This window comes from Dermacentor albipictus, chromosome 1, assembly GCF_038994185.2.
Source record: "Dermacentor albipictus isolate Rhodes 1998 colony chromosome 1, USDA_Dalb.pri_finalv2, whole genome shotgun sequence".
NCBI classification, from domain to species: domain Eukaryota; kingdom Metazoa; phylum Arthropoda; class Arachnida; order Ixodida; family Ixodidae; genus Dermacentor; species Dermacentor albipictus.
Genome location: NC_091821.1, coordinates 274,413,664 through 274,429,129, shown reverse-complemented (window position 1 = coordinate 274,429,129; position 15,466 = coordinate 274,413,664). Strand labels below are relative to the sequence as shown.

Genomic DNA, 15,466 nt, shown 5'->3' with positions numbered 1-15,466 from the left:
AATGCAGCATATAATTGGGGACTCCCCTGGGACATTCAAGTACTAGCCCAATTATGACGGCACTCCTCGTTATAATTCTGTCACTAGTACTCAACAACTCATAATAAAAAGATTGGTGTATTGCATTATAAGACGAAAGATAATGCTACTTGTCCAGTTCTATCGTTCTTGTGTTTTTTTTACAAGAAAGAGTGGCCTGATCCCAGATCCTTGCTTAGAACTGTGTACAACAGATACCTGTAAACAAAAACACAAATTTCTAGGTGTTATACTTGATGATAGACTCACTTTCGTCCCCCACATTAAACATCTTAAAGAAAGATGTCTAATAACAATGAACATAATGAAACTTCTATCCCAGACTTCATGGAGTAGTGACAGAAAGTGTTTAATGAATCTCTACAAGAGCCTCATTCAATCACGATTGGACTATGGTGCCGTGATTTATCACCCTGCCGCCCCGAGCACTCATGATGCTATACCCAGTCCACCATCTAGGAATCCGACTGGCCACTGGTGCCTTCAGAACAAGTCCCATTGAAAGTTTATATGTAGAATCAAATGAGTGGTCACTTCATCTGCAGAGAACATACATCAGCCAAACATATTTTCTGAAAGTCCACTCTAATCCTCAACATCCGTGTTTTAATACCATTAACGATATGACATACGCTACACTCTTTCGTAATCATCCCTCCGTAAGACAACCTTTCTTGCTGCGTGTGAGGGAGCTTAGCACTGAAATGGATGTCCCAACTCTCAAACATCGCCTAATGCCTCCAGCTAAGCTGCTACCTGCTTGGGAGTGGCAGATAATACGATGCAATTTAACTTTCATGCAAGTTACAAAGCACACTCCAGAGATTGAAATCCAAATGCATTTCCGGGAACTCCAGTACAAACACTCCTGCACGGAGTTCTACACAGACGCATCGAAGTCACACGACGGGGTGTCCTATGCAGCCGTCGGTCCATCCGTCTCGGAAACCGACGTACTGCATTCAGAAACTAGTATCTTTACGGCTGAGGCCTATGCACTGTTATCGGCTGTAAAGCATATAAAGAAATCAAAACTCCAAAAATCTGTTATTTATACGGACTCCCTTAGTGTTGTGAAGGCCTTGATGTCATTCGTAAACCACAAAAATCCAGTAATTAATGAACTCTATTCCGTCCTGTGTAAAGCATATATATCTAATCAACCTGTGATTATATGCTGGGTGCCTGGACATAGGAGCATCAAGGGTAACGTTCTAGCGGACCAGATGGCCACATCAATTTCATTGCATGCAGTTAATCCTACTGCTTCGGTCCCAGTCACAGACCTGAAGCCTTTCTTAAGAAGGAAACTGCGAAAGTACTGGCAACGCTTGTGGGACCTGGAAACAAATAATAAACTGCATGTAATAAAGCCACAATTAGGTTTCTGGCCTCCTGTAACAAAATCACGTCGGACAGCTGTCCTATTCTGTCTTCTAAGAATAAGACACACATTTGGCGCACATAACTTTTTTACTCACCGGAAACGAGCCTCCAACCTGTGGTAGATGCGGCGAGAGGCTGACCGTCCGCCCCGTCTTTCTGGAGTGTCAGAAAGCCGAATCTGAAAGAAAAGAACATTTTCCCTTAGCATACCGGCAGCACATCCCCCTTCATCCTGTTATGTTACTCGGTGCAGAACCGCTCTTTGATACCGACGCTGTCCTAGGTTTCCTGAAAGAAGTTGTGCTACATGTTTTTAGCCCCATTAGTTCGTAGCGCCTCCTCTCTTCAAAGGATGCCGCCGTGATAATTATTTTGAATAGCACACGCCTCTAGGCCCTTGTGTTTCTAGGGCTCTGGCGAGGCAGTAGTGCTCTAAGCAATTTAACATCTCGCATATATTATATAATACATCATTCTTTCTTAATGCATTTTAGTGATCATAATACATGTCATTGATCATTGCCATAATTTTATTACGTTTACATTTTATGCAATCTACACCAGCTGTTTTAGGCCTTTTTACAGCCACATCACATTAAATTCACAGAACCCATCAGACCACTACATATTCATTACCACTAGCATGGCGCTCTTTGGCCATACCTGGCCCTTGCGCCGTTAAACCTCAAACATCATCATCAGTTCTATTTGATTTTTAGAAAAAAGAACTCATTGGCGTTAAGACATGGGCTGTCAAAAGGTTTCGTTATCGCTCGACTCTATGCCACCCACGTTTTCGCGCTTCAGTAGTTTCATTTTCATGCAGTGCTGCGCTGGTTTTGCTGGCTCGTGAAACTCATACAAACTGCAAGTAGCAGAGGATGCACACTCCATGTATGGTTGCGGGATTCCCGAACGGTCTACACTATTTGACCAAGAGCAGGTGCTGCGGCTAATCCAACGCTTTGTCATGGCTCGATTTTTGCCACAGCGCTGCGTTTCACACTTTGCACAAAAAATTGTAACACCACCTCTCAGGCGCTGTTTCGCACACCGACAGAAAAGGACGTGATGATGGCATACGCAGCATTACCACTTCCCCGCTCGGGAGCAGGCTATTTGCATTTCGCTGAAGGTATGGAAATCCTGCAGATGCGATTTTCTCGTCAATTAAGTCTTTTCTTGGCACAAAACAAACACTGCCAGGTTTCTGGAATGGTATTCTAATAGTCCATGTCGACTTAGCATTTGCCTTTAGTGTCGCTTTAAAAGAAAGTAACAAAAAAAGAATACACAATGCTAATTTATCACTACACTCAAGCACTTCCAGCACACAGCAAGTTTCGCCTGCTTATGTTACAACATGCTCCGTGTTGACGCAAGACGTGCAGTCAGTGTTGATCTCGAGGTTTCTTTTTGCGAGGACCACGAATCACCCTTGTTGTGTTGTGGTCTGCAAACCTAGCAATCGGTGACATGTCAAGCTGTGACGTCATGTCCCTCTGTAAGGCAGCAGCGTATCTGGCTATTGGTATCTGGTCAGTGCCAGGATCTATGCATTTGCAGCCGTAACTTCATATTGGAGGATTGATACCACAATAGAGAGTTTTCCCATGTCCGGTGTTCCGGTAAACACAGATGAACTGGGTTTTTGCCAGATGAGTGGAGGCGCAAATGTGAGTGGCGTGCAGGGTGCAGCCAGCTGGTAGTACAGAGCTTCACCAATGACACACACAGCTAATATAGCAGTAACCAAGTGTATTCTACTTTGCTGTTGGTGTAAATTTTCAGCAGCAGCATAATCATGAACACATTGTCTTTTTTAATGTTGAAATGTTTTATACTTGGTTTTAGTAATATTAGCTCTATGTTTGGCTGATAAAGCTCTGTGCCACCAGGTGGCTGCACCGTGCAGGTCCCTCAGGCCGCTTACGTTTACACTAAAGCCCCTTCATCACAGAGATAGTAGCATGGAGGGGCATTATTTAACGCCTCTGCCCATCTTTCAAAACGCTCAGCCCACCTGCATTTACTAGAATACTAGACACACTCACAATGCATGCTGCTTGGATAGCTCTCGCTGGGGATTGATGGCCAGGCAGCTAGCGGAGAAGTTGGAGAGGCCTCGCACACGCTGACTCTAAAACACTGGAAGCAGACAACACGGTGTCACATTGTGATGCAGAGTCACATCATGACAGGAAGCTTAGCCCCGATTTCTCGGCCGACGAGTTGTGGAGAAAAAGCATGGCAAAGGAAGTGGGTAACTTGTAATGGTCTGTAGCTCTTTTAATATGACATGCTTCACTTAGCATGTGGCATGATCATTTTACTGTAACTGTACCCTACACATCTACAAAATTAGTCCCAACCATTTCAGGGACCGTCTAAGTGCAAATTGTTGTGGTTGAACTTTTGGCTGCTTCTTTGGTTGTATACACTCGTGCTGGGGGAATGAAGCTTTAATTTGTGTTTTAACTTGTAGTGCTTTGCTTTGTTAACTTGCAGTGCTAACTGTAGTGTATTTTCACCACCTTTCTTCTCGTAATCAGTCTGGTATACATTGCCACAATTCTTCAGGTTCCTTGCAACTTGTTCTGTCTTGGGAAACAGAACTTTATGCGTAAACATTGTTCTTTGATGTCTGCCATCACAAAACTGAGAAAGGCAGCAACAGAGACTTAAAAGAAAGCAATGCAGTGAGCATACAAAACGCAAGGATGATAGTGTAGTGTGTGCTTAGTGGCACACGTTAATTTGAACTTACCTTCCCCCTCGTTACGTTTGGGTCCCCTCCTACCTAAAATCAAGCCTATTCACCTTGTCCCTTGTCAGCTGAATTCGGCCTTTTATTAAAATTTTTTTCTTTGCTACTGTTAAGGCATTTACATTTTACCATGGGTTTTTTATATTGCCTGACCATCTACTGAATACTTGGTCCTTTGTTGTTGGGTGCTGTCAGCATGTGGCTAGACAATCTTTATAATTGCGGGCTTGTTTAGTATTTTTTTTGGCTAGTAAATAACAGCCTGAGATCTACTAATGTCCTAGCAAATAGCAGCTCTCAAATATAGTGTTTCAGATGTATTGCTGAGCAGCATACTAGTCTTAGTTATATATACTAATCTGTTTATTTATGTGGCACTTATGGAAATTCCCACAATTTCCCTATTTTAAATATTGTGTGCTTGCAATCTATGCAACTGTTTTTTCTGCTGATTGTCCAGGGCTTGCTTGGTGGCATCCCTCAAAACTGAGAGCAAAGCACAATCAGTTGTGAAGCTGGTGGCCACCAACCTGATCGCCAATGGCCGCACATGGGATGGTGTCCAGCTGCTATGTCTCATTGGCAAGGGTCTTGATGCCTGTCGCTACCTTCAGGCAGCTGGCCAATGGGAGGACTCAGTTTGGCTAGCAAAAGTGAGTCTGCTGGATCATTCAGGTTCATGATGTACTTACTTTACCCTGCCCTTCAAGATGGCTGCACCAATAGTGTACAGCGATGACCAGAGTTAAGGTGAATGCATGAGCACATAGCCACGGCTTTATAAAGCGCCAGTGTACCCAGTGCGGCTGCTCTTACCAAGTTGTCCATCCAACAAGTGTTCTAATTAGCAAGCATAGTGACACACATGCACAGGCCAACATGTACAAATCTCACTCAATGACTGCAAACACTCACTGCCATAACACTGCGGCATGATGAAGAGCACAGGCAGAGGGGAGCGAGCGCTTCATCTGCCTCTAGCGAGTCTCCGAAGCTTGCGATTATGCAACCTCTAGCACTAGCAAGAAAACTTTTTCTTGGGAGCGTCTTCTTGGGTTAGTTAGTGTTTACTGTAAGACGTAATTTTTGTAGCATAAAAATTCTGAATAGAAAAAACTAGTGAAAGGAAAGTGCAGACAGAAAGACAGGAACGGGAAAGCATCAGAATAAACAGCTGTGAGTGTAGCGGCTGTCTTTCACTAGTTTTTTCTTTTCTGAATTTTTGTGCTACAAAAATCATGTCTTACTACAGCACTAGACCTGTAGGAAAGCAGTACATGTGAAGCCACCACTTATTTCAGCTCAACCACTTCCTGCCACTGAAAATAGGCTGCGCGAGCCGCGTATGCGCTCAGCCACACTGACAGCCATGTGCAACCACAGCCGGGCTAGAAGAGGATACGCATGCCACCAGAAGTCATCTGTTAGGGTCTGCTCCCATGGTGCTGACATTATGGTCAGGGTCGGTTTACTTCGTAAAACACAACATAGCTATTGATCAGAATATACAAAGTTTTTTTGTACACTCCCTTCTTGTGTGTAGTTTTCTTTTTTCACACAAGTGGACACACTAGATTTCAGACTGACTTTTCAGAGAAGCTTGAGTAGCACTGTGAGATTTTCTTTTTGAACACCATCTATGCAAATATTCTCATTCATTACTGTACGAAGCACACGGAGGCTCCAGCTTCAGGTCGAGGTGCACAACTACGTTAACGTGCTCACAGAGCGAAGCTGATCGATCATGATAATCAAGTATGAAGACACTAGTGAATGTTCCCCAACCTGGCAACTATTGCTGCAGGAGCCTAAAAAATGCAGAAAGAAAGGAACCAGGTGCTTGCAACAAGCAGTCGAAAGAAATTCTCCCTGCACAATAGGTGCATGCCCGTTTTCACATTTGCAAGCCCACGGTTTTCCCACATAACATACAAAAAGCAATATTAATGCATAGCAATATTAATGCCACCAAATCTGCATAATTTTTGACGTTATCAAACTTGGATCTTAGATTTTGAAAACCAGAAACAAAGCACATATTTTGTAATTTCAGGTTATCTGTTTTCTTTATTTGCTCTTGGTAATTTTGGGCAAAATTGCTACTTATTCTTTCCATTCACACTCCTTGATGTGCTTGTTTGAAATTTCACTGAAGAATCCTAAAAAAATTTTAAGTGATTACTTCCGCTTTAAAGCTTCCATTCAAAGTACCAAATAAGGTTTCAGTAGGATTGATAGTTGGGCGAGTTGGTATGGTTACATAATTTTGTTGTGGTGCAAAAGGACAAAGGCATAGACGAGATACACAGTACGAGTACTGACTCTCAACTGAAGATTTAATCGAATACGATCATATATAAGTGATTGCAACATACACAGAATCCAAAGGAACGCATGGTCAGATACAAATATGAAGGTTAACAAAATATAAAAGTTGAAAGAAAGCAAGAATCAATTATCAAACAATTGCCTGAAAAAACAAAACCACAAAGGCAAAAGGAAAACATTATGTTGGGGTGAGCACCCATGCTAAGCTGATATGCATATTCCTTGTCCGACAGCGAAACCAAACCTTGTCTGATGTATGCGTCCCCCATTCTTTTAATATGGAAAGCTTCGATTATTTTGTAAGTTGTTCAGCATCTGTGTTAGAAAGGACTTCTGATCTTGGTGTGCATTGGTGTGCAGCCTCATGTGTGACCAGTGTGACATTAGATGCGACGCTGCAACAAAAGTATGTTACCGTACCAACTTCCCCACTCCATTAGAAGAAAACTCGAGCGGCGCGATAATAGACAAGATGGTTGCAATGTAAGACACTTCACAACGTTTGTACCTTGTAAGACTGGGATTGTTTACCAAATTCCACTCACATGTGGAAAATCATATGTGGGACAGAGTGGCAAGTGCCTCAATATCGGATCAAAAGAACACAATCATTAAAGAAGTCTAGTGCATCGCATCTAACGTTGCACTGTCACACATGCGGCTGTACACCTATAGAAGTCCTTTCTAGACATAGATGCCAAACAACACAAGAAATAATCAAAAATTTTCATATTACAAGAATGGGGGACACATTCGTCAGTCAGGCTCCGGTTTCCTTGTCAGACAAGGAATATGCATATCTGCTTAGCACATGCACTCAACCATACATAATCAGCTTTTTTTTATTTTGCCTTGGTGGTTTTGATTTTTCTGGCAATCTTTTTATATTTGATTATTGCTTTCTTTTAACTTATATGCTTTGTTAACCTTCATATTTTATCTGACCACACATTCTTTTGGATTCTATGTGTGTTTCAATCACTTATAATGATCTTTTTTAATAATATCTTCAGTTGAGAGTCACCGCTCATCCTATGTATCTCATCTATGGCTTGTCCTTTTGCGCAAATGAGCACATATCTGGTGGTAAGGAAAGAGTTCATAAGTTTTTATTATTAAATGGGATATCACACACATCATAAGCTTTCATGCTAACGCTCTTTCTTGGCTGGCACCCACATTAGTAATACCAGTGAAAGATCACAGACCTTTTAATAAAAAAAATGTCATTTTTCCTAGAGATGTGTTATTCATTATACCTCAAAGCCCTCACGAGGCATTACATGTGGGGTATGTATGTACAGTCGTCATCAGTATGAAAGGAAAGAGGAAATTTTTTTTAGGTGGCTGTAACCCATGATGCATGGGTTCAAATCTAGGAACTTGATACATACGAATAAGTTTTCCTGTTGAACTTTTAGTATCATTGAACACTTTTATGGAGTGCATGTGTGTTTAGCCCCTACTGGTATTTGAAAAAATGTGGGTGTTGCCTTTCACATTGATGACGACTGGTAGTAAATACTTCAATGTCTTCATTTATGAACAATGCCATTTTCTTTTACAGTGCACTCTCAGTGATGCTGCTAGCTGCGAGGTTATTAGCAAGTGGGCAGAGCACTTGATCCAGCTGAACCAGAAGGTAAACAGTCACTGACAGCCTTCTTTCAATTTGTCAACATAATGTCTACAATTCTGCAACAGGGCAAAGCGGTACTCGTGTTGCTGAGTGTGGGCCAGTATGCTCGTTGCCTCCAGACTCTCCACGCTGCGAGAATGGTGGAAAGAGCTGCCCTCTTCCTTGATGCTTGCTTAGAGCATGGATCGCTGCCACGAGAACACTGTATCCTTCGTGTCTGTCTGTAGTTTCATCAGTGGTGTTTGTTACATTGATAAAATTGCCACAATTAAATTTTTTTGTGACACTGGACAAGCACACATAAAGGAGATTACAACGCCCATACTAGTATCATATTACGAAAAAAATATTTGCAGTAGATGACTCATGTTCACTCAGTGTCCGTTGACTTGACCAAACTATTCCAGAAACGCACCAGAAGTAGATGAGTTGTCAGCAACCCTACAATGGTTGTAGTAGCACTTCTTTTCTGAAGTTCTTTATGCATATAAAACAATTTCAGACATCTAAAAATAAGGCAACAATTTAATGGACTGATTAGGAACACGGATGACACACTTCTGGTTTAACGAGTAAATGGAGGATAACAGCTGATTTTACTTAGTCTGGAAACCATTACTGTGTGGTGATGTAGTCATAACTAATGTCTTGCTTTCTTGGACAGGTTACAATAGCTTGATATCATTGCTGCATTAAACTCTGAAAGCATCTCCAAACACTGGTCTATACAGCCAACAAAAGAAAAGCGGACCTTTAATTTGTGTTAGACAGCCCTCTTGAGTGACATAGCTGTGCTATTTTGAGTCACTCAACATGTACCAAGTTAATTATCAATTTCTAACTCCCGTCTTTAGTAGCAGCTTCAGTGAAGTAATGTTGCTGAAGTGGTACTACTCATCAGGCCAGTCAAGACCACTGCTTCAAATGCTCTTTATTGTAAACACTACTTGTGTTGTTAGCTGAATTTAACACTGCTTTGACGTTTCCTAAACTTTTCCATCCATCACTTTCAATCATTGTAAGCCATAATTTTTTTAATGATGTCAGTACCTACTCTCCTTGTTCTACATTTTTGTACCAGTGCTATGTTCCAGCAGTTAGACAGAAATCATGTTGGAAGATACAAATATGCTAAAGTAACAGCAATTACTCAGAAATCTTGCTGATATATTCGTCTATATGCAAATATAAAAGCTGACAAATCACCACAAAATTTTAAGTTGATATTTTGCTGTTGCACAAGACCAAGCAAAAGTATTTTAGGGGCTTTAAAAGGCAGTTACATCTGTTCCAGATAGCTATACCGTTCAAACATTTTTATGCTCCATGTCCAAAAATCAGTCAGCCACAGTATCAAATATCATAAAGACCTTGAGCAGGCTCAACATAGCTTAGGTATTTGGAAGCCAGAAGAACCCACAATAGGAAAGAGTAAACATGTCATAGTGCAAGGCAGAACGAATGGCATTGTAGGTAATGGCAAGACAGGAGAGTGTTCTGTGTTACATTGGCTTTGCTTGAAATGTTAAATGGTGTAGTGGTGGAACAGCTGCACACTACCTAATCATCATCATGGGGGTGAACGAAGTGGCCATAGCTATGGACATAGCCAAAGCCCTCGATCCTCCATTTGCTGTTTTCGCTCTTTCATTGCATTTCTCCCTGGCAGCAGTTTCAGTGTTTTGTCACTGTGTGGTCTCATTGTTTGTATGTCTGTAGTGCAGTACTGTATTCTTCGTGCTACATACTGTGACATGGAGCTCGCACAAAGAGGCTGTCAGATCAAAGAGCAGCTTTGATAATGTTTGGTAGCACTTTTTTTTGCAATGTTTTTGATGGTACCACTCTAGAGATACATTATGATATGTGTACTCAACTGCTGGCTAGAAGGAGAAGGAAAAAGAGAAAAAGATACAGAGAGATTAGCAACCGCTGGCTGATAATTGGCTATTAGTGGGGGCCTTCCTTGCAACCCTGCACAATTGAAAGAGCAGATCCCGTGGTAGTAATTTAAACAGCTTTTAGATGAGCCAGTGCACAGTCATGCAGAAGATACTTTCAATGTTTGAGAAGTAAAAGAAATGTCTGGACATCTTCACTGTAGCTTCATGGATTTCAGAGTGTTTCTTATATTTGGACGTGATTTGACAAATGTAACAGCGCTAACACATGCAACCACAAAGGAACAAGGACGAGACACAAGTGCTGACTGTCAACTAAATTTTATAGACGGAAGACGGACACCTTATATAACGCGAAAGGCAGAGGTGAAATGAGGGAGCGATACAATCGGGGAAAATGACACCGCGCATCGATGAACATATGTGCAGGCAGCCAACAGAAACAGAAAAACGGAAGAGATACTAAAAGACAACCAATTCAGTATTCGGTCGCTTCTAAAAATTCAAGCTCTGCAGCAAATAGTGATACTGAAGGGGTGCTTACGGCACTTGCTGCCATATTTCTTTATGTGGAATGCTTCCAAACTGACGCGCACCGTCTTGCATCCCCTTAGTATTGCTATTTGCTATCTCCTGCCTTTCTTTTTTCTGTTGATTGCCTGCATGTATGTTCCTTGATGCGCAGTGTCATTTTTCCCGATTATATCGCTCCCTCTCACTTCACCTCTGCCTTTCGCCTTATGTAAGGTGTCCATCTTCTGTCAATAAAATTTAGTTGACAGTCAGCGCTTGTGTCTTGTCCTTGTTCCTTTGTGGTTGCATGTGTTAGTGCAGTTACATTTGTCAAATCAAGTATGCACCAACTCGCCCAGAAAGAAGTTTTAATGAATATATTTGAACTGTCAGGGTGTTTTGAATGGTTTAGTCATGCACATCCTACAGGGTCTGGTCTTCCTTACGCATCCTTGGGTCTTTTTCTTTAGTTTTAGTTTTGCATCCACCCCCACCGTTTGAAGCATGGCAAACGTGCAAATGCCTGTTGCAAGTCCAAGTGGTAGAAGTGGCTGTATACTGTGATATGCGCACAGGGAAAGGCATTCTATTAAAAATTAATGAAACTAGTCAGATTATTTTTATCCTGTATGCTGAATTGATATGCTTAAAGCTGATTCTGCTAAATTTGTTGATTATTTCAGTTAATATTGAGAGTATGTGGTGTATAGCTGTACGTTCAACACTGCGCTGAAAGTGCTTATTGCTGCACCAAATTAGCTTTTTGCCTGCGCCAAGATCTGTACTAAAAGGTCAAACGGGTGTTCAACTACTGATGGTGTTGCCCCTTGTAAAAATATCTGCTGCAAGTTTCTCTGCACTGTGTTGCATACTTGGGTGACTAAATCTAGTGTTGTGCTATCTGATCTTCCACTAATCTGAAACATACAGTGAAGATCAGGTGTTATTCACATTCTTCTTGTATGAGAACTGAATACCAGCTCTGGCTGTGATTGTTACAAAGCCCTCTGAAGCAAGGTTCCTTAACATATGTGTAGCAAGCCTCTTCCAAAACGTGTGGCTGGATTATGCTAGGTATCTTCACTCCTTGGGAAACAAGAGAGCCAGCTTGCACTACTGTTCCCTAGCTGGAGAAGCAGCAACCGACCTGCGCAAAGAAGTGGAAATGCTGCTGGATGAGGAGGAAGGCCTTGCTATTTCTGAACGGGAGCAAGAACCATAATAAAACTGTCTGCTGTAACTGCAGTTCAGAAGCTTTGTGAATAATTCAAGCATAGCGAAAAATGCTGGTGCGTAGAGACAGAGAGAGAGAGAGATGAGGCATAGAAAGGCAGGGAGGTTAACCAGAGGTTCCGGTTGGCTACCCTGCATGAGGGAAAGGGTTAAGGGAGATAAAAAGAGAAAGAGAGTGGAAGGGGGGACATAGAGAGAAAGACAGACAAGCACAACCAAACCGCGTACACTATTTAGCTGTAGGGGACAGCGTTCTTAAAGTCTATCATGAAGCACTGTAGACTATGACTTGGCTCATCTATGTTTCTTGCATCTCTATAGATGTGTGGAAAGCTGCCAAAAATGTTCAAATGTCCTAGGCTTAAAAACATAAAGAACAGTGCAGTGAAATCGAGGTCTACAGGTAAGAAATGCCAAGCGGATGTTGATTCAGAATGAAAAGATACCAAAGGCTACGAGGCTAGTTAGTTATGCCAAGCTACATGACATTTGTTAAAAATTTGCCAAAAGAGATTGTCACTGCAGATCAACTTGGGTTGAAAAAATACAGTAAAACGTAATTCATACGTTCATGAAAAACAAAAATGTGAGAAAAATGTACTAAGCAGGCAAACATACAATTCGAAGCAACTAAAAAAATCCACCTCCATTCCACCCTTTGAAAAGCGGATGTACAATGACGCTAGTATGGACGTTAGACAAGTACCACCATCCCAGCTGACATTAGACGATGTTACGCTTACGCAAGCACCACCACCACAAGTGACATATGTCATGCATGCAAGCATGTGTGCAGAAGTGCAGCACACATCCTCATTCTTCTAGGCCCTCTGCCAAGTGCAAGTGCCTTATTGAACTGATTGAATTTTTCAAAGCAAATTGCATCAGAAAATTCGTAATGTAGTGTGTTCAAAGGGGCACGTTGGTTCATCATTGGAATAAAACAGAAACAGCGCGATACAGGACAAGCGAATGAAGAGCACAGGACAGAGCACTGGCTAACAACCAAATGCTTTATTTGTAAAAGCAGCACATGAAGACATCACTGAAGGGGACCTAAAGGAAAGAAAAAGAAGGATAAGTGTTAGCCACAGAGATAATCCAGTTCTTTTGTTGATAGCATGAGTCGCGCAGAACTCACGCATGCGTCGTCACTTGTGAATATCCAAAAGGTCTCAAAGATTTCCCACACGCGCTGTTCACTATATCGTCCATTGATTTCAACTTTAAGCTTAAAGATCGAGGTGCAACCACATGTGTTACTGTGGGCAGCCAGATGACTGTACGGGTTTCCTTTTAGTGAAGTGGCATGCTAGCGCAGGCGATCATTAATGCACCTCCCCTTTTGCCCGATATAGCAACATTTATAATTGAGCGGGATTTGGTAGACGACAAAAATTGCGGCTAAGGCAGGAGGGAGGGTTGTGTGCAATGCCCCTAATAAACTGAGTGGGTTGTGCAAAACAGTCAACAGGGTAAATACTGTCGCGTTAAAAAACTGCTATAAGAATCACGTTCGCGACCTCATTGACTGTACGCACATCATCTATAAATCCCACTCGATTGTAAACGTTGCTATATTGGGCAAACGGGGAGGTGCATTAATGATCCCCCCTGCGCGAGCATGCTGCTTCACTAAAAGGAAACCCATACAGTCATCTGGCTGCCGTCTGGTTGCACCCCGATCTTTAAGAAGTGCGAAATAATTGGAAGATATAGTGAACAGAACGCATGGGAAATCTTTTGAAGCCTTTTGCATATTCACAAGTGGTGACGCATGCATGAGTTCTGTGTCACTCATGCTATCAACAAAAGAACTGTATTATCTTTGTGGCTAACGCTTATCCTTCTTTTTCTTTCTTTTAGGTCACCTTCAGTGATGTGTTTATGTGCTGCTTCTGCAAATAAAGCATTTGGTTGCTAGTTAGGGCTCTGTCCTGTGCTTTTTACTCACTCGTCCTGTGTCGCACTGTTTCTGTTTTATTCGTAAAGTATGACTTACACGCAAGCTGCAGACATGACAGCTTTGGACTGTAATTTGAATATATGAGAAAACATAATTCTGTTACGCAGAAACTCAGACGGAGCTCTTTTCCAGCTGCCATTTGAGGTCTGTCTGAGTTACCACGGCTGCAAGGTGGCGGGACAGCTTGGGTGAGCACAAACCCCCGAAAAATCCCGACCAACTAGAGGCTAACAGCTTCGCTGTAAAATTGGACTAAACTCTAGTGGACGTTTAAGACGATGAGCAAAACGAGAACAATCTAAAAGCAGCAGCCAACGTTTCGACAAGTGTAATTGTTTTGTTCAAGGAAAAAGACAAGACAAGTGGAGTTGTCTTGAATAATACAAGTCCACGTGTTGAAACGTTGGCTCCCGCTTTTACCTTGTTCTCGTTTTGCTCATTGTCTTGAATTTCCATCTCCCGCCATCCTCGTATTTTCAGTGGACATTTACGTAATATGAGACGTTGCACGAATTGTTGTAGCACGAGGCACAAGACACCAATGTGCGTCAAGCTGGTGGGGCTCCAGTGGCCAGAGATGCATTTAGTTGTTTTCCTATCGCGTAGTGTTTTAAGACACTAAGAGGAAACCAGAACAGAATCGAGCTGGTGAGTGAAACCATATAGTTTCATACAAGAATTACTAGAGGGAACACTGGCGCTAGTGTCTACGGAAGCTGCAATGGCGGTGGTTCTGCCAGCATGGGAATTATGGGAAGTACGTGGATTTGCCTAAACTTCATCCTTCTGGCTTCAAATGGCTACTAGTAATTTTCAAGAAGGTACTGCGTAAAAATAACTATTACTAAAATTGTTAGACAGCAAGATTCGAACACAGGACCGCGAGCACAGAGGCCCGATATTGAAACCATTACGCCATGGATGCGTGATTCGACAAATAATATAAAATGCCCTTATGAGTTTATTGCAGGCAAGCCAGTGCATTGAGACGCTTTGCATGTTTTGATTTGGCCAACTCGACAAGCTGAACCGTTGCAGTTAGTAGTGATTTTGCGTGTTCACAGTGTCTGCTGCACTTCAGAAAGTATAGATTGCTTTGAAATTTATGAGGATGAAGGCGTATAAAGCATAATAAACAAAGCCACAAGAACATCTGAATCCACAAGCACGAAGATCGGACAAATCCGTGTACTTCCCATCATTTACATGGCGGTGGAACGATTGCAGTGCCAGAGGGCCCTCTTTAAACAAACTCTGAGTGAAATGTGACGCTCGCATCACACCACCTGCAGCAGGGAACGGTGGCACGTTTGGGTTATCGCCTACTAAAAGCGTACAGTATGCTTCCAATGGCACTATGCCCCACGCACTGTAATACACATAAGTGAAGATGCTTATCACAGTAGAGTTGGCGGTGATTCAAATCTGTGGTATCAGGATATTTGCTGGTACCGGATTAAAAAACTGAGTGTGCGCTGGCATTTTCACGCGAGATGTGCAGGTGAGTATTGCAGCGAAGCTGCTGCAGCAGGTGGTGATCGCGTGAGCCTCACTCCTCTTCATGTTAACACGAGATCTAGTGGCCAGAAAATGTATCATACAATTGTGGTTTGCCAATGTGTTGAACGTTGGTGCCTAAAGGTCGTGTTTTCCTGGAACATATGAACCAGTAAAAATATTTCTAACTCAATTGG

General features: G+C 42.2%; 1 protein-coding gene across 2 annotated transcripts in view; it reads left to right on the top strand.

The window, feature by feature from the left end:
* Positions 1-11,818, top strand: part of LOC135908775 (WD repeat-containing protein 11-like) — a 318,419-nt gene extending 306,601 nt beyond the window's left edge. Inside the window, exons 22-25 of one of the 2 annotated variants that reach the window (XM_065440614.1) lie at positions 4,653-4,845; positions 8,088-8,162; positions 8,225-8,363; positions 11,611-11,818. In XM_065440614.1, the coding sequence (XP_065296686.1) occupies positions 4,653-4,845; positions 8,088-8,162; positions 8,225-8,363; positions 11,611-11,795 (592 nt within the window). In that variant the 3' untranslated portion in view covers positions 11,796-11,818. Of the gene's footprint in view, positions 1-4,652; positions 4,846-8,087; positions 8,163-8,224; positions 8,364-11,610 lie in introns of those variants that run through there. The other variant, XM_065440615.1, reaches the window with a different exon arrangement.
* Positions 11,819-15,466: the final 3,648 nt, after the last annotated feature.